At 44.0% G+C, this 24,828-nt stretch overlaps 1 protein-coding gene and 1 long non-coding RNA gene across 4 annotated transcripts in view; one reads left to right on the top strand and one right to left on the bottom strand.

Annotated features, from left to right (window-relative positions):
* Positions 1–2,111: 2,111 nt before the first annotated feature.
* Positions 2,112–24,828, bottom strand: part of LOC118388652 (retinoic acid receptor gamma-A-like) — a 73,839-nt gene continuing 51,122 nt past the window's right edge. For all 3 annotated transcript variants that reach the window (XM_052526962.1, XM_052526963.1, XM_052526964.1), the window contains 7 exons: positions 9,539–9,687; positions 9,018–9,159; positions 8,246–8,409; positions 7,981–8,157; positions 7,074–7,278; positions 6,619–6,777; positions 2,112–6,305 (listed from right to left, as the gene is read on the bottom strand). In XM_052526962.1, the coding sequence (XP_052382922.1) occupies positions 5,989–6,305; positions 6,619–6,777; positions 7,074–7,278; positions 7,981–8,157; positions 8,246–8,409; positions 9,018–9,159; positions 9,539–9,687 (1,313 nt within the window). In that variant the 3' untranslated portion in view covers positions 2,112–5,988. The remainder of the gene's footprint in view (positions 6,306–6,618; positions 6,778–7,073; positions 7,279–7,980; positions 8,158–8,245; positions 8,410–9,017; positions 9,160–9,538; positions 9,688–24,828) is intronic.
* Positions 7,291–7,946, top strand: LOC127932219 (uncharacterized). The gene is made up of 3 exons (XR_008144609.1): positions 7,291–7,668; positions 7,713–7,800; positions 7,842–7,946. It is a non-coding gene; the product is annotated as an uncharacterized LOC127932219 (long non-coding RNA).

Below are 24,828 nucleotides of genomic sequence, written 5' to 3'. Positions count from 1 at the left end.
CTGTTTAAGAGTCTGATGTCCTTGAGATAGAAGCTGTTTTTCAGTCTCTCGGTCCCAGCTTTGATGCACCTGTACTGACCTCGCCTTCTGGATTGTAGCGGGGTGAACAGGCAGTGGCTCGGGTGGTTGTTGTCCTTGATTTTCTTTTTGTCCTTCCTGTGACATCGGGTGCTGTAGGTGTCCTGGTGGGCAGTGATGTGTTGTGCAGACCGCACTACCCTCTGGAGAGCCCTGCGGTTGTGGGTGGTGCAGTTGCCGTACCAGGATGTGATACAGCACAAACAGGATTCTCTCAATTGTGAAGTTTGTGACAAGCCAAATTTCTTCAGCCTCCTGAGGTTGAAGAGACGCTGTTGTGTGTGGGTGGACCATTTCAGTTTGTCAGTAACGTGGAGGCCGAGAAACTTAAAACTTTCCACCTTCTCCACTGCTTTCCCATCGATGTGGATAGAGGGGGTGCTCCCTCTGCTGTTTCCTGAAGTCCACGATCATCTCCTTTGTTTTGTTGACATTGAGTGAGAAGTCCAAGATAGTCACCGCCTTTCAAAGTGTGTTGCATTCTTGGGATAAAAATGGACTAAATTGCATCAACTGCAAGTTTCTGCAGTTGCACTTCAACAACTTCATCCTGCAGCCATCATCTACTTTGTGGGAGGTTCTATTGTCAACCAATCATTAGGGTGTTCTTGTTTGACCAACGCGAACGTGACCAAAGATGTGACCAATTACTTCAATGCATGTGTAGCCTACAGTGAATAAATAAATGTGATTGAGGCTCTCTCACTAATTGATTGTATGATGTTCACGTGTATGATTTGTTTGTGAGTGTGGGATACGAGTGTTTCTCAACACTATAAAGAAAACTTTTGATAAACAATGGCAACACTGCCAAGTTGACCTGAGCCTTGCTGTTGGAAAACCACATTAGTGTCTGACTTTCGACTGTAGCAGATGCACCTGGGACTTGCAGTGTCTCAAATAAACCAAGTTCTATTTTAGCATTTGGCATCACAGAAATGAGCAGTGCGGATGAAATGATTGAATAACGTATGTGAACCTTTGTTTTTGCAACGCTAGCACATGCAATGTGGTGTGTGCAGTCAAGGTGATCGGGCACCTGGTTCGATCCCATGTAATAAACCATTTATTTTGTTTCCTACAACTCTGGTCTCTTCTGCCTTATTGGACACATTTGGTATTGTAATTTTATTTGACCTTTAAAGTAGTCTATGGGCTAGGAGTAACCTTGATCCGTGGTTCAGATTAGTTTAAATAGCCACTGTGTCACGGTCGTCATAATGAGGAGACCAAGGCGCAGCATGATAAGCATACATAACTCTTTTAATGAAAAGAACGAACACTGAACAAAACAACAAAACGAACCGTGAAGCTATATGACTAGTGCAAACAGGCAACAAAACATAGAATAACAACCCGCAAACTATCTCAGGAATATGGCTACCTAAATATGGTCCCCAATCAGAGACAACGATAAACAGCTGCCTGAATGAGAACCAATCTAGGCAACCATAGACATAAACACCTAGACTAGAAAACCCCATAAACATACAAAACCCCATAGACAATACAAAACTACACAAACCACCCTTGTCACACCCTGACCTAACCAAATAATAAAGAAAACAAAGATAACTAAGGTCAGGGCGCGACACACTGATAAATTCAGCTAATAAAAATAAAAAATTCATTACCAATTGGGTATGGCCAATTCAACTAAATTACTTGGTTTGATAATACCCTAACAGCCTTTTCACACTACGGTATCTTGCTGACCCGTAGCCTACAGTACAGTGCTGGTTCAGATATTTTCTTTCAGCAAGGTTCCAGCAACTGTTGTGGATGTGCAACCAGGCCAGCGCAGTACAGCCCCACTCAGATTAGCTCGACTCAGTAGCCTAGTAATAAAAGGGTGGTGGTGTTACACACAAATGTGTAACATGCCAATGTTGCCCCATTCACTCCCAATAGAGTAGCAGTAGATTCACCTTGCTTATGGCATGACTGCATCGCCCCCTTGTGTCCATGTGTTTTTACCAGGTATGCCATCTGTGTTGAAGCAAATGACATTGTAATAGAAATGAACACACACATTTAAAAGAGAAGTTTCTTTATAAAATCAAATTATTTGAAAATACAACAACATCCAGACGTACAGAAGAGACAACTGCCTCAATGACAATAAAATAAAATAAAATAGTAACAACAACGACAGGCTACACAAAGCGTTGTTTGAGAAAGGGACAGCAGGTAGAAAAACAATAGAAAAACAAACTACCAGTACATTTTATCTCAAAAGAGCATACAAACAAAAATGGGGATTTCATGTTTTGACACAAACAGAAATACAAATCTTAGGCTGATTTTGAAATCCCTGAATTTAATTAAAATGTTGTATCCTTAGTATTTTACAAATTCAATTCAAATGTAAAGTTATGGTTATAAAAAGTAACACCAACAAATAAGAACAAAATGCAAATTAAAATAAGTATAGTACATTCTGAAAAGCTATTCTTTCTCATAAAATACCCAAGAATCCTAAAGCATTGAAAAGGAAGCGCTTATTATCAATAATAAAAGCTGTGAAGAGCCACAAATATTCAAACTCCAAAAATAGCACACATATTTCAAATGAATGACCTAATTGAGATTCTTCATGAATTATAACACTGGTGTAATTGTTTTTTCTTTGGCCAATCTATTTTCAGTTACCATCAAACAATCACTACTAAATGTCAGCTGTCTATGAAAAGCTTTTGCACCAAAATATATGCCCCATTTTCTTCAAATAGGCCTAAGAAAATACAGGTTCCCACATCTAGATTTCTTTCTACATTGGTTGCTTGCTAAGTGCTCGCTAAATGCACAAGAACCATGGCTTTTTGCTACATCTGCTTAGCTTCAAACAAAACATTGACTACTGTATATAAAAAGGAAACAATGAACAAACACTTAAATAAATGTCCTTTATTCATTACTGCTATTCCAAGAAGCTCCCCGGGAGTCCAATGAACCTGATTGAAAATCTCATTTAGAGGTATGACGATGGTATCAAATATATTGCTAATGTGACTAATATTGTGAGACAGAGGCTGAGAGTCCTCTGCAGCATTATGAGACCAAACACACACAGAACACAGTTAATATGGCTTTTGTTTTGAACGAGCGCTGTCAGATATCCCACTACAGTAGCTACAGTGTGTGAACTGCGCTCCAGTAAGGGTTGAGGTTTATGCATCTGGGTGTGACTGACTGTATAGGAAAGTTCTCCCTCTACTCCATGAGGGCTGAGTACTGACTAAGGCGTAGGCTTGGCCAGTGGCTGCTGACGTGAAGATGTAAATCACTCTTTCAGAATAACTAATGGCCTCAATGCACACTGGGGATTAACTCCAAATCCATTCCATACACTGGAAGTCTTACTCAGCCTGAGGTCCATGTTAATGCTTTACAACCACAGGTTTGAATAAATCCACACACTGCTGTGTCTGTTTGTCATAGTAAGAGGCCAACGGCAAGGTGCCAACGGTATGCAATCTGAATATACTGTAGATGTGGGGTTTGAGTTATTATGAGCATTAATATGCCGCTCCTTTATCAAAGTAATATCTTGTACAGTAATGCTTGGGACAGGAAGATACATGTATAGAGAACTGGGTGGAATATCTCCATTGTGGACTTTCAGAGAATGAAATGTAGTCATTCTAAATGGACTAACTTATCTAAATCTCAAATTCATCAGAAACATTTCTTATTACACATGTAAAGTACAGTATATCAAAAATGAAATGACATCAAAAGAATGCCAGAATCCCAGCTTTGCATAGATCAGGGCTCTCCAACACTCTTCCCGGAGAGCTACCGTCCTGTAGGTTTTCTCGCCAACCCTAATCTAGCACACCTGATTCTAATAATTAGCTGATTGATGAGCTGAATCAGGATTGTTACAACTGGGGTTGGAGTGAAAACCTACAGGAGGGTAGCGCTCTAGAAACAGGGCTGGAGAGCCCTGGCATACATTCACTTTACAAATGAAGAATTCTCTATATGACTGTAGTAAGAAAATCAACCATATGGTTCTGTGCATGTTCTTGGACAGAACTATGGACCACAACTCCTATAACCCAGTTTATGTATGTAGACAGTTTCCAAAATACTGTCTCATCTGCTCTATGGTAAAGTAAGCACAAAACACAAAATGTACATTATACAAGTAATGTGAGAAACACTCTCACGCTCACCCTCACACTCATTCAAACACACATCTACATACCACACACACAGTCATTTCCTGATTCAGGCAGCTCATACAAGGCTATCTCCCTCTCATGGGTTTGCATATAATTCCAATATTTCTTATTCATCGCTCTAGGAGGGTGAAATTTCATGGACATCGATGATATGTGTAACTATGACCTACATGTTTGAGTCATTCCATTGGATCAATGGAATGGACCCTAGACTGAACTGGTCCGGTGAGTGTTGCTTAGTGATCCAGTAATCCAGTTCCATGTATTCTTTGTCATATCGCTGCTCATTATGGCTTACTGTCAATGTGCTGTACTGTTATCAACACACCACCTGCGCCTTGGCTTGGGGCTGGGAGTAGACACCCACTTTCATTATCACAGATACTCAGCTATGTGCTGGATTCTGCCCACCCAGATATCGGACCCCCCTGGTAGACCACCAGGCATTCCACTGAGAACAAAAGCAAATGACAACGAAAAGAGAGTCCTCTTTCACATTCAGATCCCGCTTGAATGGCTTGTAGATGAAAAGAACAGGGAGTGTAGTGGACCATCGGTGCTACCCCACGCCTCCTTGTGGTGATTTTCTTCAACATTCCCACTGGTGAGATGTGGTCCTTCTCTAGAGTCTAGAAGTCACCTTGAGTCAAAGCATTGGCATTAAAAAAGCATAAAATTGACCCTGCACACGTGGATGTTTAATGAATGTGTTTGTGTGTTTATGAACTGTATGTGTTGCTCTGAACTATTGCATGTAAAAATCCTTGTTGTTTTTGTTTGTCTCACCCTACAGAGATCTAAAGTAAGCTCTGTCCCAATGAGTGAAGTCACAAGCACAGACAATGTAAAGATCAGAAGAGAGTTGCCAGTTTGCGAGATGGGTTGCCAGATTGAGAATCTATCGCTAGTTTGAGATGGCTCATCAAACATGAGCACGACTGAAGCCCAAACATACAAAACTACAATAAAATAGAAAAATGCATAGTAATACACATGAATATACAATATGATGAAATATGAATGTATACGTTTTCTTTTGGAAAGTCATACAATAGAAGAATAAAGGTCAATTGTCACTGGAAATTATTTTCAAAGGCATGTGTGGCAATGGTTTCCACATTAAGAGTTTGGTTGTTGCAGATGTCGTTTCGTCATTGCTCTTTCACTTATCCTAGCCGTTAAGGAAAGTGGGGGGAGTGCATTTCCTATAGACCACCTCTCGAAGCTGCTGCCCCTCCTTGCGTTTCTGTTTGTTTGGCGACAGCGTTGTAAAGTAACATAATGGTCAGTGTTATGGTTGGCACAGTGATCTCTCGCGACCCTTGACCCAACTCAGTGACATTTAGTGCTTGTTTTTCTCCCTCTTCTCTTATTTCCCGGACTACGTGTTCCACTTGTTCCTATAGAAAGGGCCCGTTTCACCAGGGAGTGTCAGAGTAGGTTCAACACATATACAGCCTTTACTTCTCTGTCTATCTAGAGCAAAGAGGGAATTATTATGGGTATACAGTATGTATGTGTATGTGTTTATATTTGTAAATGTATGGGGGGGGGTAGTGTCACAACAGAGGTGAATGCTACGTCTTGGCAAAGACCCTTGTTACAGGATGGGATGATCATGTAGGGAGATGATTGTGTGCTAGGACAGGGAGTGTTGGTCTGTCTGAGGGTGGTGGAGCAGGAGGTGATGTGTGTGGGTCAGAGTGCATCACTATGTCTCTCACTGGGCTCTCCCAGTCGCCCCTTTCTGGGAGCCCCCTGCTGCCACTGCAGCCTCCCCCCAAGGCTCCCCATCGCTGTCCGCCGCTCTCTCCCTATCCTCATCCCCCCATTCGTCCTCCTCATCTTCCTCCTCCAGGCTCTTCTCCTCCTCTCTCTCTTTCTTGATGGCCTGGATGGCGGGGGGGGCGGCGGCAGAGGCGCTGTCCCCAGAGTCGCTGCTGTCCTCAAAGGCTTCAGGGTTCTCCAGCATCTCCCTGATCAGAGGAGGCATGGGGCCTGGGATCTCCATCTTCAGAGTGATGGCCCTCTCTGCACCTACAGTACACACAGAGAGAGAGAGAGAGACAGAGACATGCATAAACATGAGTTTACATTCACATTGACATTTTAGCCATTTAGCAGACTCCTCCAGAGCAACTTACAATCAGTTAGTTATTTATTGTTAATTATTTGGGGCTCTATGTCTCTATCAATACTGATTGAAAGCCGGAGTCTGAGGCTCTACCGTACATGCATATTGATCTATGTGTCAGGATGTGTTAAGGCTATAGCCTATGTTATGAATAGAGATCTAGGCTGTGCCGTGTCTCTGTTCTGTACTATGTACTACATCCTTATCTGTACTGACCCTTGGTGCTGATGCCCCTGAGATCCGTGACCTTCATCAGCATACGGGGGAACAAATGTGGCTTGTTGGGGCGTCTGCGGCGGGCGTAGATCTTTAGGGCCTCCAGGAGGGGCTCCTGCAGCTTGTCTACCTTCTGGGGCTCCTCCAAGTCCATACGGTCTGAGGGAGAGAGCCAACACACAGGGTCAGGAGGGGGGGTGGGCAATGATAGAGGGTGAGGAAGAGTAAGCAGCCAATGACAGGGGGGAGACTGGAACAAAAAAGAGAAGAGGAGAGAGTGCTTAGTATATTAAGACAAACACACACACACACACACACACACACACACACACACACACACACACACACACACACACACACACACACACACACACACACACACACACACACACACACACACACACACACACACACACACAAATGATCACAAACAATAACAGCCAATGCTGCAGTACCTCCACAGATGAGGCAGATGGCACTGAGAAGGCCAGTCTCTGTGTCGTCCATCTCCAGAGGCAGCAGCTGGCCAGCAAAGGCAAACACCAGTTCTGTGAGCGGGCCGAAGCCTGCGTTGTGCATCTGGGTCCGGTTCAGGGTCAGCCCGTCTGAGAAGGTCATTGTGTCCTGCTCCGGAGTGTAGCGAGTGCAGATCCTCAGCATCTGAGAGTGAGGAGAGGAGAAGATAGAGAGGTTAGGGGAATAACGACAACAAGGATGATGAAAAGGGAGGACGAAGAAGAGGAGGTAGTGTAAAGTGTAGGGAGTGACAGAGGACAGTGACATGTGCATTGTGAAATGTGTGTGTATAGTGTGTTGAGGGAAAGCAAAGTATGGATAGAGCATTGTAAGGGAGAGAGAGGAGTGAATAGATTGTAGTGAGGGAGAGAAGGGTGAAGGTGGAGGGGGAGATGAGTGAAGGTGGAGGGAGAGATGAGTGAAGGTGGAGGGAGAGATGAGTGAAGGTGGAGGGAGAGATGAGTGAAGGTGGAGGGAGAGATGAGAGAAGGTGGAGGGAGAGATGAGTGAAGGTGGAGGGAGAGATGAGTGAAGGTGGAGGGAGAGATGAGTGAAGATGGAGGGAGAGATGAGTGAAGGTGGAGGGAGAGATGAGTGAAGGTGGAGGGAGAGATGAGTGAAGGTGGAGGGAGAGATGAGTGAAGGTGGAGGGAGAGATGAGTGAAGGTGGAGGGAGAGATGAGTGGTGGAGGGAGACATGAGTGAAGGTGGAGGGAGAGATGAGTGAAGGTGGAGGGAGACATGAGTGAAGGTCGAGGGAGACACGAGTGTGAACTGTAAAGAGCAGTGGGGGAGAGAGGAGTACAGACAGAGTAGAGGTGGGGGTGGGGGGGGGTGTTCAGCTACCAGTATGTCCAGACAGGCTGATTTGAGAAGTGTGATCTGGTCAGCGATGGTGAGGGTGGTGAAGCCTGGCAGGCGCTTGGCAAACTCCACTATTTTGATGATGCACTTGGTGGAAAGTTCACTGAACTTATCCCACAGCCCCAGATCCAACTGCACACGGTGGTCTGCACTGGAGTTCTGGAACACAGGAGAGACACAGAGAGAGAGGGGTGAGATTTGTGGGTGCCTGTGTGTGCATGTGCGTGTGTGTGTGTACTTGACTCACTGTAGTGTATTTGCCCAGCTGGACGAGTGAGGGGAAGGTGTCTTTGTGGGCCTTGCTGACTTTGTTGACTAGCTCCTCCAGTTCTCCACTGAGCTCATAGCTCTCCGGCAACACCACCTCCTCCTTCACATCTTTCTTCTTCTTGTTCCTGTCATTACGCACCGCTGCATGGGGGACAAGGCAGCAGGTGCCCTGGCGGTTAGAGAGTTGGGCCAGTAACCGAAAGGTGGCTAGTTCGAATCCACGAGCCGACAAGGTGAAAAAATTGCCAAAGTGCCCTTGAACATGGCACCTAACTCTAATTGCTTCAGGGTTACCATTGATGATGGCTGGCCGTGACCCTACTCTTTGAGACAACACATTTTCAACTATTAATACACTCTTGAACATATGTGACCTAGGACAAAAAAAAGCACCCACTAAATTAAATTAAAATGAAGGAGGTAGAAAAGATGAGTGAAAGGGAAAGTGATAGATTGGTGGTAGTTGTTTTGTCATCTAATAGAGCAACACATCCCTCATGCTTCTCTCCTTCCTTCCTCTCAGGATGTCCACTTGTAGAGCGGCTATATTGTGATTTCAGTGCTACCCCGGTACAGACATGAACTGTACTGAGATCCCTTTCCAAAACACTCTTTGCCACACAATCACTCTCACACGCTCTCTGTATTCAAACCATCTCTGATCCCACTTTTACACTTGAGCACAGCATACCCAGAAGTTATGGGCAAAACTGGTTGTAATGTAACCTTTCTGAGGCCCTGGCACTCACCTTCTTTGGACATGCCGACCTCAAAGCACTTCTGCAGCCGGCAGTACTGACAGCGGTTACGGGTCACCTTGTTGATCTGACAGTTCTTGTCTCGGTGGCAGGTATACACCATGTTCTTCTGAATACTGCGCCGGAAGAATCCCTGAGAGAGAGATACAGAGATACAGAGATACAGAGAGAGATACAGATAGAGAGAGAGAGACCAAGAGAGATAAATCAGCCATTAAACCATTGTTTCCGGGAGTATAGATCTCTCACTCCATAGCCACAGGAGGGGATTTGAGCCCATGCATTTGTCCTTAGATAAAGATTCCACCAGAGGGCAGCACAGGCATCTTTTCATCCTCTAAAGTCAGAATAGTGATGAACTGCATGGAAACAATTATGGTAGACTGTGTGCCCCTGTCTGACTGTTCATGGCTTGTTTGTTTGTGTATGCATGTTCTGTATATATCATGTATTTGCCTGGGTTTACACATCCTGTCTGTACATATTGACTGAGTATCTTTTGTGTGTCTCACCTTGCAGCCCTCACATGAGCTGACCCCATAGTGGTATCCAGAGGACTTGTCCTGGCACACGAAGCAAGGCTTGTAGATGCGGGGAGGAGGGGGCGGAGAGGGTGAACTGGGCACCATCTCCTCAGAGCTGGTGCTCTGGGTCTCTACTGCTGCTCAGATAGAGGGAAAGTTAGAGAGAGAGAAAGAAAGAGATTGTTTATTTCACTTTTGGTTATTATCTATTTCACTTGCTTTGGCAATGTAAACATATGTTTCCCATGCCAATAAAGCACTTTGAATGTAATTGGAGAGAGAGAGAGAGATAAAGCACTTTGAATGTAATTGGAGAGAGAGAGAGGGAGAGAGAAAGAGAGAGAGAGAGACAGACTTTCAATAAAGACAGACTTTAACTTACTGCACATTACCGTATTGCAGCTAATAGGTAAACTGCATGTCAGATGATTAATGCAATTCATGCAAAACATCTTTGAAGGCACATTACAAGTACAGTACACGACTGGGGTTCAATGGGACCCACAGTGTTGCTCCCTAAATAAGTTAAGCTGATATATAAATATGTAGTAACTGATAAAGGCAGACTTGTCAACAAACAAGCCCAACCCCCCTCTAGCCCAACCTTTCAGCTCTACCCAGGAGGGCAGCTCAAAGGCAAACATTTTAAGAGATGGGGGGGGGGGTTGGTTGGTTCAGCGCTGATTGACATTGGAGAGAGAGAGAAAGAGAGAGATCGAAAGAGGGAAAAGAGACACAATTAGCTGATGGCCAGATGGCTATGCTGATAAAATGCTGATTGGCAGATGAGATTTGATTGCCGTCTCCACTTCTGGGGAGTGGGGGGTGGAGCATACCTCTGACTGTCTGACTAACTGACAGCTGAATGGTGTGTATGTGTGTGTTTTAATTGGAATGCCTGTCCAACCCGACATGCTTGTATACCTCTAGCCACATTTGAACAAACAGGCTGAAGGTGTTTATGAGACTGCTGTCTCCCTCTGTCCCTCCCTTCTGTCTCGCAGGGGGAAAATGGCACACAATATAACACCATTTGCTGTCTCACAAGCAGTCATTCAACTGCTGCCAATGAAAACCCTCAAAATAAACAACGTCAAATACACACACACACACACACACACACACACACACACACACACACACACACACACACACACACACACACACACACACACACACACACACACACACACACACACACACACACACACACACACACACACACACACACACACACACACACACACACACACACACACACACACACACACAGAGACAAGAGAGACAAACATTTGAACACAGAGACAACACGACATGGATGAAGCCCAGATGAGTGAAACCTTGGTCCATATCTAAAAGGGAAATGGTCTTTATTTTGTATTCATCTTAATTCTAAGAGTGCAGTCCTTCTCTTTTTCATCACTGACCATTTCAGGTATATGCACCATCTAGCTACTCAACATAACTACAAATGCACTGTGTTTTTCCTGACTTCACACACACAACAAAGATCAGACATTTGCATAGACACACACACATGAATTTATAAATGGTCAAAAGCACATATACACATACATTTAGCTACATTCACTGACCAAGCCCCTTAAACAATCCCCTCTAACATGCCTTTCAACTTTCACCTTCAGTCACCCCAACTTCACCTCCACATGCCCATTCCCAAACCCCCCTGTTTTTCTCTTGTTTCCTGGCCCTAAATTCCTCTGCGCAGGCTGGCCAGGGTTTAATAGAGGACCAGGCTCGTAAGCTGGCCTATAAAGGCTGTGTCTGGGCTGGGAAGGAGGCCCCCGGCCAGGCCAACCGCCTCTTTATTGGGATCCAGTCACCTTGGACAGCCATTCACACCACCAGCTGGACCCTTGCATCCCTTCCCCGTAAAAAAAAAGACAAAAAAAACAAAAATGGAGGGGTTGAAAATCCAAAAGCCATGCACAGCCCCCCTCCTAGCTACCATCTTCAATGGATAGAACAGTTCTGGCCCAAATGTGGACCTCTCCCCCCGTCCAGCCCCCTCTCTCTCACACTAGGGCCTGCATTTAACAAGAGAGGCGAGACTTCAAAAATAGTAGAAAAGGGCATAAAGGAAAAATGTCATAAAAGAAGAGCGGGACAAATGAAGAGAGAAATACAGGGGGAGAAAGAGAAAGACACGAGTTGGAGGACAGAGTGCTACCAGTGGCTAGAGAGGTGGAATAAAACTCTGACCCTTTAGCATTGACCTTGACTGATGAGCTGTTTTGTAAGACCACCACCACCATTAGTATTAGCTACCAATAGCCTAACAGTCTACTACCACCACTACCATAAGTACCAGCTACCAATAGCCTGACAGTCTACTACCACCACTACCATTAGTAATAGCTACAAATAGTGTAACAGACTACTACCACCACTACCATTAGTACTAGCTACAAATAGTGTAACAGTCTATTACCACCACTACCATTAGTACTAGCTACAAATAGTGTAACAGACTATTACCACCACTACCATTAGTACTAGCTACAAATAGTGTAACAGTCTATTACCACCACTACCATTAGTAAATCAAATCCATTTTTTTGTCACATGCGCCGAATACAACAGGTGTAGTAGACCTTACAATGCTTACTTACGAGCCTCTAACCGACAGTGCAGTTTCAAAAAATACAGATAAGAATAAGAGATAAAAGTAACAAGTAATTAAAGAGGATCAGTAAAATAACAATATATAAAGGGGGGTGCCGGTACAGGGTCAATGTGTGGGGGCACCGGTTAGTTCAAGCAGTATGTACTACATGTAGGTAGAGTTCATTTTTGTGACTATGCATAGATGAAAACAAAGAGTGGCAGTGGTGTGTAGGGGGTGGGGGGCAATGTGAATAGTCTGGGTAACCATTTGACTAGATGTTCAGGAGTCTTGGGGGTGGAAGCTGTTTAGAAGCCTCTTGGACCTAGACTTGGCACTCCTGTATCGATTGCCATGTGGTAGCAGAGAGCACAGTCTATGACTGGGGTGGCTGGAGTCTTTGACAATTTTCAGGGCCTTCCTCTGACACCACCTGGTATATAGGTCCTGGATGGCAGGAAGCTTGGCCCCAGTGATGTACTGGGCTGTTCGCTCTACCCTCTGTAGTGCCTTGCAGTCGGAGGCCGAGCAGTTGCCATACCAGGCAGGGATGCAACCAGTCAGGATGCTCTCGATGGTGCAGCTGTAGAACCTTTTGAGGATCTGAGGACCCATGCCAAATCGTTTCAGTCTCATGAGGGGGAGTAGGTTTTGTTGTGCCCACTTCACTGTCATAGTGTGCTTGGACCACATGAGTTTGTTAGTGATGTGGACACCAAGGAACTTGAAGCTCTCAACCTGCTCCACTGCAGCCCCGTCGATGAGAATGGGGCGCGCTTGGTCCTCTTTTTCATGTAGTCCACAATAATCTCCTTGGTCTTGATCACATTGAGGGAGAGGTTGTTGTCCTGGCATCACACGGCCAGGTCTCTGACCTCCTCCCTTTTGGCTGCCTCGTTGTTGTCGGTGATCACGCCTACCACTGTTGTGTCATCGGCAAATTTAATGATGGTATTGGAGTCGTGCCTGGCCATGCAGTCATGAGTGAACAGGGAGTACAGGAGGGGAATGAGCACGCACCCCTGAGGGGCCCCTGTGTTGAAGATCAGCGTGTCGGATGTGTTGTTACCTACCCTTACCACCTGAGGGCAGCCCGTCAGGAAGTCCAGGATCCAGTAGCAGAGGGAGGTGTTTAGTACCAGGGTCCTTAGCTTATTGATGAGCTTTGAGGGCACTATGGTGTTGAACGCTGCGCTGTAGTAAATAGCATTCTCACATGCGTTCCTTCTGTCCAGGTGGCAAAGGGCAGTGTGGAATGCAATGGAAACTGCATCATCTGTGGATCTGTTGGGGCGGTATGCAAATTGGAGTGGGTCTAGGGTTTCTGGGATGATGGTGTTGATGTGAGTCATGACCAACCTTTCAAAGCACTTCATGGCTACAGACGTGAGTGCTACGGGTCGTGTATTTAAGTACAGTCACTGTGGGGATGACATCATCAATGCACTTCTTGATGAAGCCAATGACAGAAGTGGTATACTCCTCTATGCCATTGGAGGAATCCCAGAACATATTCCAGTCTGTACTAGCAAAACAGTCCTGTAGCTTAGCATCTGCTTCATCTGACCACTTTTTTATTGATCTAACACTGGTGCTTCCTGCTTTAATTTTTGTTTGCTCCAGTTTCAACTGACTTGAGCCCTAGGACCATGCCCCAGGACTACCTGACATGATGACTCCTTGCTGTCCCCAGTCCACCTGACCGTGCTGCTGCTCCAGTTTCAACTGTTCTGCCTTATTATTCTTCGACCATGCTGGTCATTTATGAACATTTGAACATCTTGGCCATGTTCTTTTATAATCTCCACCCGGCACAGCCAGAAGAGGACTGGCCACCCCACATAGCCTGGTTCCTCTCTAGGTTTCTTCCTAGGTTTTGGACTTTCTAGGGAGTTTTTCCTAGCCACCGTGCTTCTACACCTGCATTGCTTGCTGTTTGGGGTTTTAGGCTGGGTTTCTGTACAGCACTTTGAGATATCAGCTGAGGTACGAAGGGCTATATAAATACATTTGATTTGATTTGGTTTGTAAGCAGGAATCAGGAGGATAGAATTATGGTCAGATTTGCCAAATGGAGGGCAAGGGATAGATTTCTAAACATCTCTGTGTGTTCCAGAGGACTTTTCCCTCTGGTTGCACATTTAACATGTTGATAGAAATTCGGTGAAACTGATTTAAGTTTCCCTGCAAGTCACCGGCTACTAGGAGCGCCGCCTCTGGGTGAGCGTTTTCTTGTTTGCTTATGGTGGAATAGAGCTCATTCCATTCTATCTTGGTGCCAGCCCCTGACTGCGGTGGTATGTAAACTCTCTCGGTAGGTAATGTGGTCTGCAGCTTATCATGAGAAACTCTACCTCAGGCGAGCAATGACTCGATACTTCCTTAGATATCGCGCACCAGCTGTTGGTTACAAAAATACATACACAGCCGTCCCTTGTCTTGTCAGATGCCGCTGTTCTATGCTGCCGGTATATCGTATAACCAGCCAGCTGTATGTTAATATTGTCGTTGTTCAGCCACGACTCCGCGAAGCACAAGATGTTACAGTTTTGAATGTCTTGTTGTTAGTTTAATCTTCCTAATAACTTGTCCATTTTATTGTCCAAGATTGCAAGTTCGCGAGCAGAATTGAGGGGAGTGGTCGTTTATTCGATCGTCCTCCTACTACTTAGAAGGTAGCCCACCCTCCGGCCTCTCTTTCTCCGCCTCCTCTTCACGTAGATCACCGGGATCGGGGCCTGTTCCTGAGGGAGCCATATATCCTCCGCCTCGGGCTCTTCAGAGTCGTGAAAGAAGAAAAATAATTCTGCTAATCCGTGGTGAGTAATCGCAGTCCTGATGTCTAGAAGTTATGTTCGGTCACAAGAGATGGTAGCAGCAACATAATGTACAAAAATAGTAAAAAAATTACTTACAAACAACGCAGATAAACAAAACAAAACACAATCATTTGGGGGCTCGTAAAATGTCTGCCTTCTGCTCCGGCACCATTTGAGCTGAACATTTTAGTACCAGCTATCAACAGCGTAACAGTCTACTACCATCACTAACATTAGTACCAGCTATCAACAGCGTAACAGTCTACTACCATCACTAACATTAGTACCAGCTATCAACAGCGTAACAGTCTACTACCATCACTAACATTAGTACCAGCTATCAACAGCGTAACAGTCTACTACCATCACTAACATTAGTACCAGCTATCAACAGCGTAACAGTCTACTACCATCACTAACATTAGTACCAGCTTTCAACAGCGTAACAGTCTACTACCATCACTAACATTAGTACCAGCTATCAATAGCCTAACAGTCTACTACCATCACTAACATTAGTACCAGCTATCAACAGCGTAACAGTCTACTACCATCACTAACATTAGTACCAGCTATCAATAGCCTAACAGTCTACTACCATCACTAACATTAGTACCAGCTTTCAACAGCGTAACAGTCTACTACCATCACTAACATTAGTACCAGCTATCAACAGCGTAACAGTCTACTACCATCACTAACATTAGTACCAGCTATCAACAGCATAACAGTCTACTACCATCACTAACATTAGTACCAGCTATCAACAGCGTAACAGTCTACTACCATCACTAACATTAGTACCAGCTATCAACAGCGTAACAGTCTACTACCATCACTAACATTAGTACCAGCTATCAACAGCGTAACAGTCTACTACCATCACTAACATTAGTACCAGCTATCAGCAGCGTAACAGTCTACTACCATCACTAACATTAGTACTAGCTATCAACAGCGTAACAGTCTACTACCATCACTAACATTAGTACCAGCTATCAACAGCGTAACAGTCTACTACCATCACTAACATTAGTACCAGCTATCAGCAGCGTAACAGTCTACTACCATCACTAACATTAGTACCAGCTATCAACAGCGTAACAGTCTACTACCATCACTAACATTAGTACTAGCTATCAACAGCGTAACAGTCTACTACCATCACTAACATTAGTACCAGCTTTCAACAGCGTAACAGTCTACTACCATCACTAACATTAGTACCAGCTATCAACAGCGTAACAGTCTACTACCATCACTAACATTAGTACCAGCTATCAACAGCATAACAGTCTACTACCATCACTAACATTAGTACCAGCTATCAACAGCGTAACAGTCTACTACCATCACTAACATTAGTACCAGCTATCAACAGCGTAACAGTCTACTACCATCACTAACATTAGTACCAGCTATCAGCAGCGTAACAGTCTACTACCATCACTAACATTAGTACTAGCTATCAACAGCGTAACAGTCTACTACCATCACTAACATTAGTACCAGCTATCAACAGCGTAACAGTCTACTACCATCACTAACATTAGTACCAGCTATCAACAGCGTAACAGTCTACTACCATCACTAACATTAGTACCAGCTATCAACAGCGTAACAGTCTACTACCATCACTAACATTAGTACCAGCTATCAACAGCGTAACAGTCTACTACCATCACTAACATTAGTACTAGCTATCAACAGCGTAACAGTCTACTACCATCACTAACATTAGTACCAGCTATCAACAGCGTAACAGTCTACTACCATCACTAACATTAGTACCAGCTATCAACAGCGTAACAGTCTACTACCATCACTAACATTAGTACCAGCTATCAACAGCGTAACAGTCTACTACCATCACTAACATTAGTACCAGCTATCAGCAGCGTAACAGTCTACTACCATCACTAACATTAGTACCAGCTATCAACAGCGTAACAGTCTACTACCATCACTAACATTAGTACCAGCTATCAACAGCATAACAGTCTACTACCATCACTAACATTAGTACCAGCTATCAACAGCGTAACAGTCTACTACCATCACTAACATTAGTACCAGCTATCAACAGCGTAACAGTCTACTACCATCACTAACATTAGTACCAGCTATCAGCAGCGTAACAGTCTACTACCATCACTAACATTAGTACTAGCTATCAACAGCGTAACAGTCTACTACCATCACTAACATTAGTACCAGCTATCAACAGCGTAACAGTCTACTACCATCACTAACATTAGTACCAGCTATCAACAGCGTAACAGTCTACTACCATCACTAACATTAGTACCAGCTTTCAACAGCGTAACAGTCTACTACCATCACTAACATTAGTACCAGCTATCAACAGCGTAACAGTCTACTACCATCACTAACATTAGTACCAGCTATCAACAGCATAACAGTCTACTACCATCACTAACATTAGTACCAGCTATCAACAGCGTAACAGTCTACTACCATCACTAACATTAGTACCAGCTATCAGCAGCGTAACAGTCTACTACCATCACTAACATTAGTACTAGCTATCAACAGCGTAACAGTCTACTACCATCACTAACATTAGTACCAGCTATCAACAGCGTAACAGTCTACTACCATCACTAACATTAGTACCAGCTATCAACAGCGTAACAGTCTACTACCATCACTAACATTAGTACCAGCTATCAACAGCGTAACAGTCTACTACCATCACTAACATTAGTACCAGCTATCAACAGCGTAACAGTCTACTACCATCACTAACATTAGTACTAGCTATCAACAGCGTAACAGTCTACTACCATCACTAACATTAGTACCAGCTATCAACAGCGTAACAGTCTACTACCATCACTAACATTAGTACCAGCTATCAGCAGCGTAACAGTCTACTACCATCACTAACATTAGTACCAGCTATCAACAGCGTAACAGTCTACTACCATCACTAACATTAGTACCAGCTATCAACAGCGTAACAGTCTACTACCATCACTAACATTAGTACTAGCTACCAACAGCCTAACAGTCTACTACAATCACTAACATTAGTACTAGCCACCAATAGCCTAACAGTCTACTACCATCACTAACATTAGTACTAGCTATCAACAGCCTAACAGTCTACTACCATCACTAACATTAGTACCAGCTATCAGCAGCGTAACAGTCTACTACCATCACTAACATTAGTACTAGCCACCAATAGCCTAACAGTCTACTACCATCACTAACATTAGTACTAGCTATCAACAGCCTAACAGTGTACTACCATCACTAACATTAGTACTAGCCACCAATAGCCGAACAGTCTACTACCATCACTAACATTAGTACTAGCTACCAACAGCCTAACAGTCTACTACCATCACTAACATTAGTACTAGCTACCAACAGCCTAACAGTCTACTACCATCACTAACATTAGTACTAGCTACCAATAGCCTAACAGTCTACTACCATCACTAACATTAGTACTAGCTACCAATAGCCTAACAGTGTACTTCCACCACTACCAGGATAATAGCGAACGATATTGCCACTCCTATTTGACATATCAAATCAAAACAAATTGTATTGGTCACATACACATGGTTAGCAGATGTTAATGCGAGTGTAGCGAAATGCTTATGCTTCTAGTACCGACAGTGCAGTAATATCTAACAAGTAATCTAACTAATTCACAACGACTACCTTATACACACAAATGTAAAGGGATGAATAAGAATATGTACATATAAATATATGAATAAGCGATGGCCATGCGGCATAGGCAAGATGCAGTTGATGGTATTGAATACAGTATATACATATACATATACATATATCTACATGTATATACATACTGTACATACTGTACATACTATATAGGGAATTAGAGTACTATATAGGGAATTAGAGTACTATATAGGGAATTGGAGCACTATATAGTAGGGAATTAGAGCACTATATAGGGAATTAGAGTACTATATAGGGAATTAGAGTACTATATAGGGAATAGGGTACCTTTTGGGACGCGCATGCTGTCAGTAGAGACAGGTAGTGGAGGTGGGAGTGGGTTGGTGCTGAGTGAAGGACACTGTAACCGGAGTGCTGTTTTCTGTTTATGTAGTAACACTACAATGAAAGAAAGACCCAGAAAAAAAGCTCCTATTTAAACGGAGGAGCTGCATGTGGCGCCAGGGGAGAGGTAGTGACTGACAATGTCTGACGCGAGGGGGGAGAGGTGGAGAGAGGGAGAGACAGAAAAGGGGGAGAAGACAACAGGACACAAGATAAAGGGAGAGAGGGAGACAGAGAAAAGGGAAAGGGCACAGAAGGTGTGAGGGAAAACAGGAGAACACAGAGAAATAGATTGGGACAATCCCAGCTCCACCTGGCTGGAAGAGACCGAGAGAGCCTGGATCTGTCATCATCCTGAACTGAGCCCAGCCTCTGAGCCTCAGCCTGAAAAAATGCCCCTCTCTCTCTCCTTCTGTCTCTTTCTTCGCCCAGGGCTTACCTCACAGCGTGTCACTACATCAATCAGCATCCATAGGACTACCCCTAGACAAGCATTTAGACCAGCTCCACCCCTCACAACTCCTTCCATCTCACTTTATCCCTCTCTCTCTCCCACCTCCCTCTCTCCATCCTTGTTTATCCCTCTACCTTCCTTCTTCCACCTTTTCACTTTGTGCAAAAGTGGTGTCTACCCTGGTGCTTTAGTTAGCTGCAGTTTGCTCTCTCTCTATCTCTCGCTCTATTGCGTTCACCTTTTTTCTTTCTTCCTTTCATTCTCTCTCTCTCTCTCTCGCTCCCTCTTTCTTTCTTTCTCTCTGCTTCTCCTTCAGTGTGTCTTCTCAGCTCTACACATCTCTCTCTTGCTCTCTCTCGCACTCCCCCTCTTTCAATTCAATTCAAGGGCTTTATTGGCATGGCAAACATATGTTAACATTGCCAAAGCAAGTGAAGTAGATAATAAACAAAAGTGAAATAAACAATAAGCAATAAAAAACTTTAACAGTGAACATTGCACTCACAGAAGTTCCAAAATAATAAAGACATTTCAAATGTCATATTATGTCTATATACAGTGTTTTAACGATGTGCAAATAGTTAAAGTACAAAAGGGAAAATAAATACACATAAATATGGGTTGTATTTACAATGGTGTTTGTTCTTCACTGGTTGCCCTTTTCTTGTGGCAACAGGTCACAAATCTTGCTGATGTGATGGCACACTACGGTATTTCACCCAATAGACATGGGAGTTAATCAAAATTGGATTTCTTTTCGAATTATTTGTGGATCTGTGTAATCTGAGGGAAATATGTATCTCTAATATGGTCATACATTTGGCAGGAGGTTAGGAAGTGCAGCTCAGTTTCCACTTCATTTTGTGTGCACATAACCTATCTTTTCTTGAGAGCAAGGAAATGCTCACTGAGTCTGAACATAGGCAAAGTATTCCTTTAGTTCGGGTCAGTCACAGTGGTTAGGTATTCTGACACTGTTTACTCTCTGTTTAGGGCTAAATAGCATTCTAGTTTTCTCTGTTTTTTTGTTAATTCCTTCTAATGTGTCATCTCTTTGTTTTCTCATGATTTGGTTGGGTCTAATTGTCTTTCTCTCTCTTGCTTTCTCACTCTCTTGCTCCCCCTTTCTCTCTCTCTGCTTCTCCTTCAGTGTGTCTCAGCTCGACACATCACTGTTTAGAAAACAAAAGCTCCCGTGAAACTTGAGGCCTTCCTTATCAGCCCCCAGAAGCCTGGGACTCAATTAGTGTGACAATCCCCATCCTGAGTGCCGTGTGTCAGCCTAGGCTATGAGGTGGGTTGATGGTGGGTGTGGGTGGGGAGGGGCAGGTACAGCAGAGCCATCACAATTCCGTATAATTTTACTCCTAATTCCCTCTTGTCTTTGCATGGCTTCTTTATGCAGGGGAGGGAGTGAGTCTTCATAGTCCCTCATTGTCACTTATACATGCACCACTTTCTACCATCGGTTGGCCTTCACACACTCCCCCATCTATCCCCCTCTTTCTCTCTGTCTGTCTTTCAACCATGCATCCTAGGTCTGTCTGTCTTAACTCCCTCTACCTATGCTCGCTATTACAGCTGGGGCTTGAGGCTGACATACATGTTTCACCTAATTACAGAGTTTTCTTGACTTTTGAGACCTATTAGATGTCTGAATGAACCTCAATGTAGATACAAGCTTGTCAGTTACACAATGATTCTTTTTTATTGTCCGTGTAGGCTATAGCCTACGTTAGTACAGTTTGCTTGCTACAACAGCCGGACCGTGAAGAAGCTTTAGTCAAGACCTTATGCAAACTTTTCACCCATTTGTCATATATGTCACATGGATCCTAGCGGTGAGAAATGCATTTTCATATCAGGCACACACCCACACGCACACAGTGTAGCGTGTTGAATGTGTGCTGTGATGAAGGGCTCCTTTCATTCGCTGTGGGCGACAGAGTGGGGCGCATTGACTAAGGGGCAGTTCAGATGTCTCAGGGGTGGGCTTCAGCCATCCTGGTGGGCTTGACAGACCTTCTCCATGGGATGTTACTATGGGTGTATCCTGTGATTTTGTCTACGTTTATCTTCCCTTGTATATTTTAAAAAGTTATATTTTATTTACTAGGCAAGACAGTTAAGAACAAATTCTTGTTTTACAATGACGGCTTACCCGGACGACGCTGGGCATATTGTGCGGCGCCCTATGGGACTCCCGATCACAGCCAGTTGTGATACAGCCCGGGATCGAACCAGTCTTTTTTAGTGACACCTTAGACCGCTGCGCCACTTAGGACCCATAAGTAGTGTTCCTGACCCAGGTATCTGACAAGGAAAAACACCATGTCCTAGTGATACCTGGCAATAACGTAATAGCATTTTTTCCTGGTCAGGTCACATGGCCTTTTCTAGTTCTAATGATTGATTTTGAGATGGTATTTTATAGAGATGAGATTCTGCACAAACTTCAGTTGTGCCAACATAATGAAATCTCGGTACATGACTGTAGGCGTTCAGTTTTAAATTGGACGTGCTCCAATCTACAGTATGGCGCAATCAGGTCTCCAAAGACTCATTTGGTTTGCAAATTTCCTTTTACATAACTTCTCGGCTCACAAAATGTTCTGGAGTCTGCTGTGGAATGTGTGTGCGTGTGAATGTGTGTGAGTGTAGCCTGGTTTCAGCTTATGAACATGTTGGAATGTGTGTGTCGGTTTTCAGTGTGACTTTCAGTGTGACTTTCAGTGTGAAATAGGGGAACAACACATACAGTATGTGGGAACAACACACAAAAACACCACCTTAAGCCTGATCTGAGGGAGAAAATGGAGACTACGTTAACTCATCCCATCCTGTATATACCAACAAACAGGAAAACAATCCCCTTGTGTGTCTTCAAACCCATATGCTCCACCATGACCATTCACTCTTTGAAATGAGCATGATGTGGGCAAATGTGTGATTTAATGGATCATTCTAGAGTTGTAGCTGTACACTGGTGTTGAACAGACTAATTCTCTATAACAGATAGGCCTATGTTTACAGATAACCAATAAGGATTTAACATTTTTAACCGGGCAAGTCATTTAAGAACAATGACGGCCTACCCAGGCCTAACCCCGACAACGCTGAGCCAATTGTGCACCATCCTATGGGACTCCCAATCACAGCCAGATGTGATACAGCTTGGATTTGAACCAGGGAATGTAGTGATGCCTCTTGCACTGAGTTGCAGTGCCTTAGACCGCTGCGCCACTCAGGAGCTCAAAATAGGCCTGAACCCCAGGAGAGGAAATGCAGAGTGCGTGGATGCGTTAGCGCGCGGAGGGGGTCGAAGGGATTTCAGTCTAAAATGTGGAGCAATGGCACTTCCTTTCGTCAGCTGTCTTAAGTTCAATACCTACACCCCCAATCCTCTCTCACCTCCCTTCCCCCTCCCTGGCCTGTCCCATATCCCTCCCTCCCTCTCTCCCCCCTCTGCCTTCCTGCTCTGTTGGGAGGAGGAGCCCTTCCTGTCATTGGCAGTTTCTTTGAAAGGAAAGCCTGTGATAAAACCAGTCTACCGTCCAGGAGATGGCTCCATAAAAACAGCAACACCAAACGCACAGGCAAGAGGGGGTCACACGCACAAACACATGAGCACACCAGCTCATGCATGCACACACACAATCCGAGAGGAATTATCACACCCTTACTAGAACGACACACAGCCATGGACTATACGGCAAACACACACACATACACACAGATAATGTGGAGAGTAATGCTGCAAGTTCACCTACAGATATTGGATCTTAATTTGATCACCCTGTTGCAGGGAACTTTTAGGAAATGTACAACTTGTAGTGTATTTGAGGTTTAAAAAGGCTTCTGAAGTTTGTAATTTCCATTTTGAAATGTCAGACTTGAAATTTCAGACTTAATTGTTAATATACATTAATTAAAATACACATAATACTTCATATTTCCTGTTGCTGCAGGATTATTTTCCTACTGTAGCAGATTGGCTCAAATGAAGATCCTACATCTGTACTGGCTTCTGTATATGTCCAATACAACTGCAGTGTTTTATGCAATATTTACTCCCATATGTTTTTCTCCTAACAGAGATGGACAGGAAGGCAGGGTTTCTCTGTGTGAGGGGAGGTGGGGTGGGGGGGGTATTTTTTAGGGACGGTTGTTAAATCAGGATTGCCCCTCACATTCACCTCACATTGCATACAAAGCAGCCTTTCTTCTTTACAACACCTCATAAAGCTACCTTTTTATTTCACCCCTTTTTTTTTATGAAACGGAGTCAACATTTGGCCTCCCCTCATCTCCCCTACTCACCAACTACCCCTACTTTCCGCACAACACTTTCTTGTCAGATGACCAACACTATGCTTCAAACAGCCATGCCTTCCTAATCCCACCTTGATGAACAACAACACTGAGACAAAAACACACATAGACCTACACACACACACACACACACACACACACACACGTTTCAATTGTTTCCAAACATCCAACCATTGAAGTCAATGTGTTGTGGCCATGGATGGGAAAGACTGTTATGACACAATGAAGAGGGGAATTACAGAGTCTGAGACAAGCTAGAACAAGACTAGATGGTAAAGACTATTCATTACAACAGGTGAGGCACTACAGTGCTGCCTGGCTGCTCCTCATACTACAGTAACTGCTTTTCAATAACTCTACCAAGCTAATCCCATTACTTTTAAGATTGCTTGAGTTACACTGAAATTGGGAAACAATTTGTCATTACTGTCAAGAACCACTAATCCTAGTGCAATACAAGTGGTTCAGTCACCACAATTACTAAAGCACTCATCTGACTGAGTGAGGTTTGAGTATCTAAACAACCGAGCTACAAGTCCCACAAGGCATTTCAACTACTTTGCGTTAGCAATTTAAGACCAGGATTCTCAACCAGTAAATCAACATATCAGTCATCAATATATCAATCAACTAATCAGTCACTCAAAATCAATCCCATTTGTGTGGTCGGCCAGTTTAGCACATCTGAATAGGCCTCAGTTAATAACTCAAACAGCAACTCAAACATGCACAGTAGCTAAAGCTTGGCACAGGTTATTTTTGTCTGAAGAGTAACAATCAGTTGACTAGCTACTTACTGGTGTTCTGCTCAGCATTGCCCTGCCACAGGAAGACAGGATCCCCACTTCCTCTGGGGTTGGATCCCAAACTTCGCTACATACACACTCCCAGAGACAGACAGATAGACCATACACTAACACACGCAGGTAGTCCTGAGGCGTCACGTCACGCCATTTACAACCATTCTATGTCTATCTGG

Source organism: Oncorhynchus keta, chromosome 10 (genome assembly GCF_023373465.1).
Source record: "Oncorhynchus keta strain PuntledgeMale-10-30-2019 chromosome 10, Oket_V2, whole genome shotgun sequence".
Classification (NCBI taxonomy): Eukaryota; Metazoa; Chordata; class Actinopteri; order Salmoniformes; family Salmonidae; genus Oncorhynchus; species Oncorhynchus keta.
Note: the sequence above shows the minus strand (reverse complement) of the source record. Positions and strands in the feature narration are given on the sequence as shown.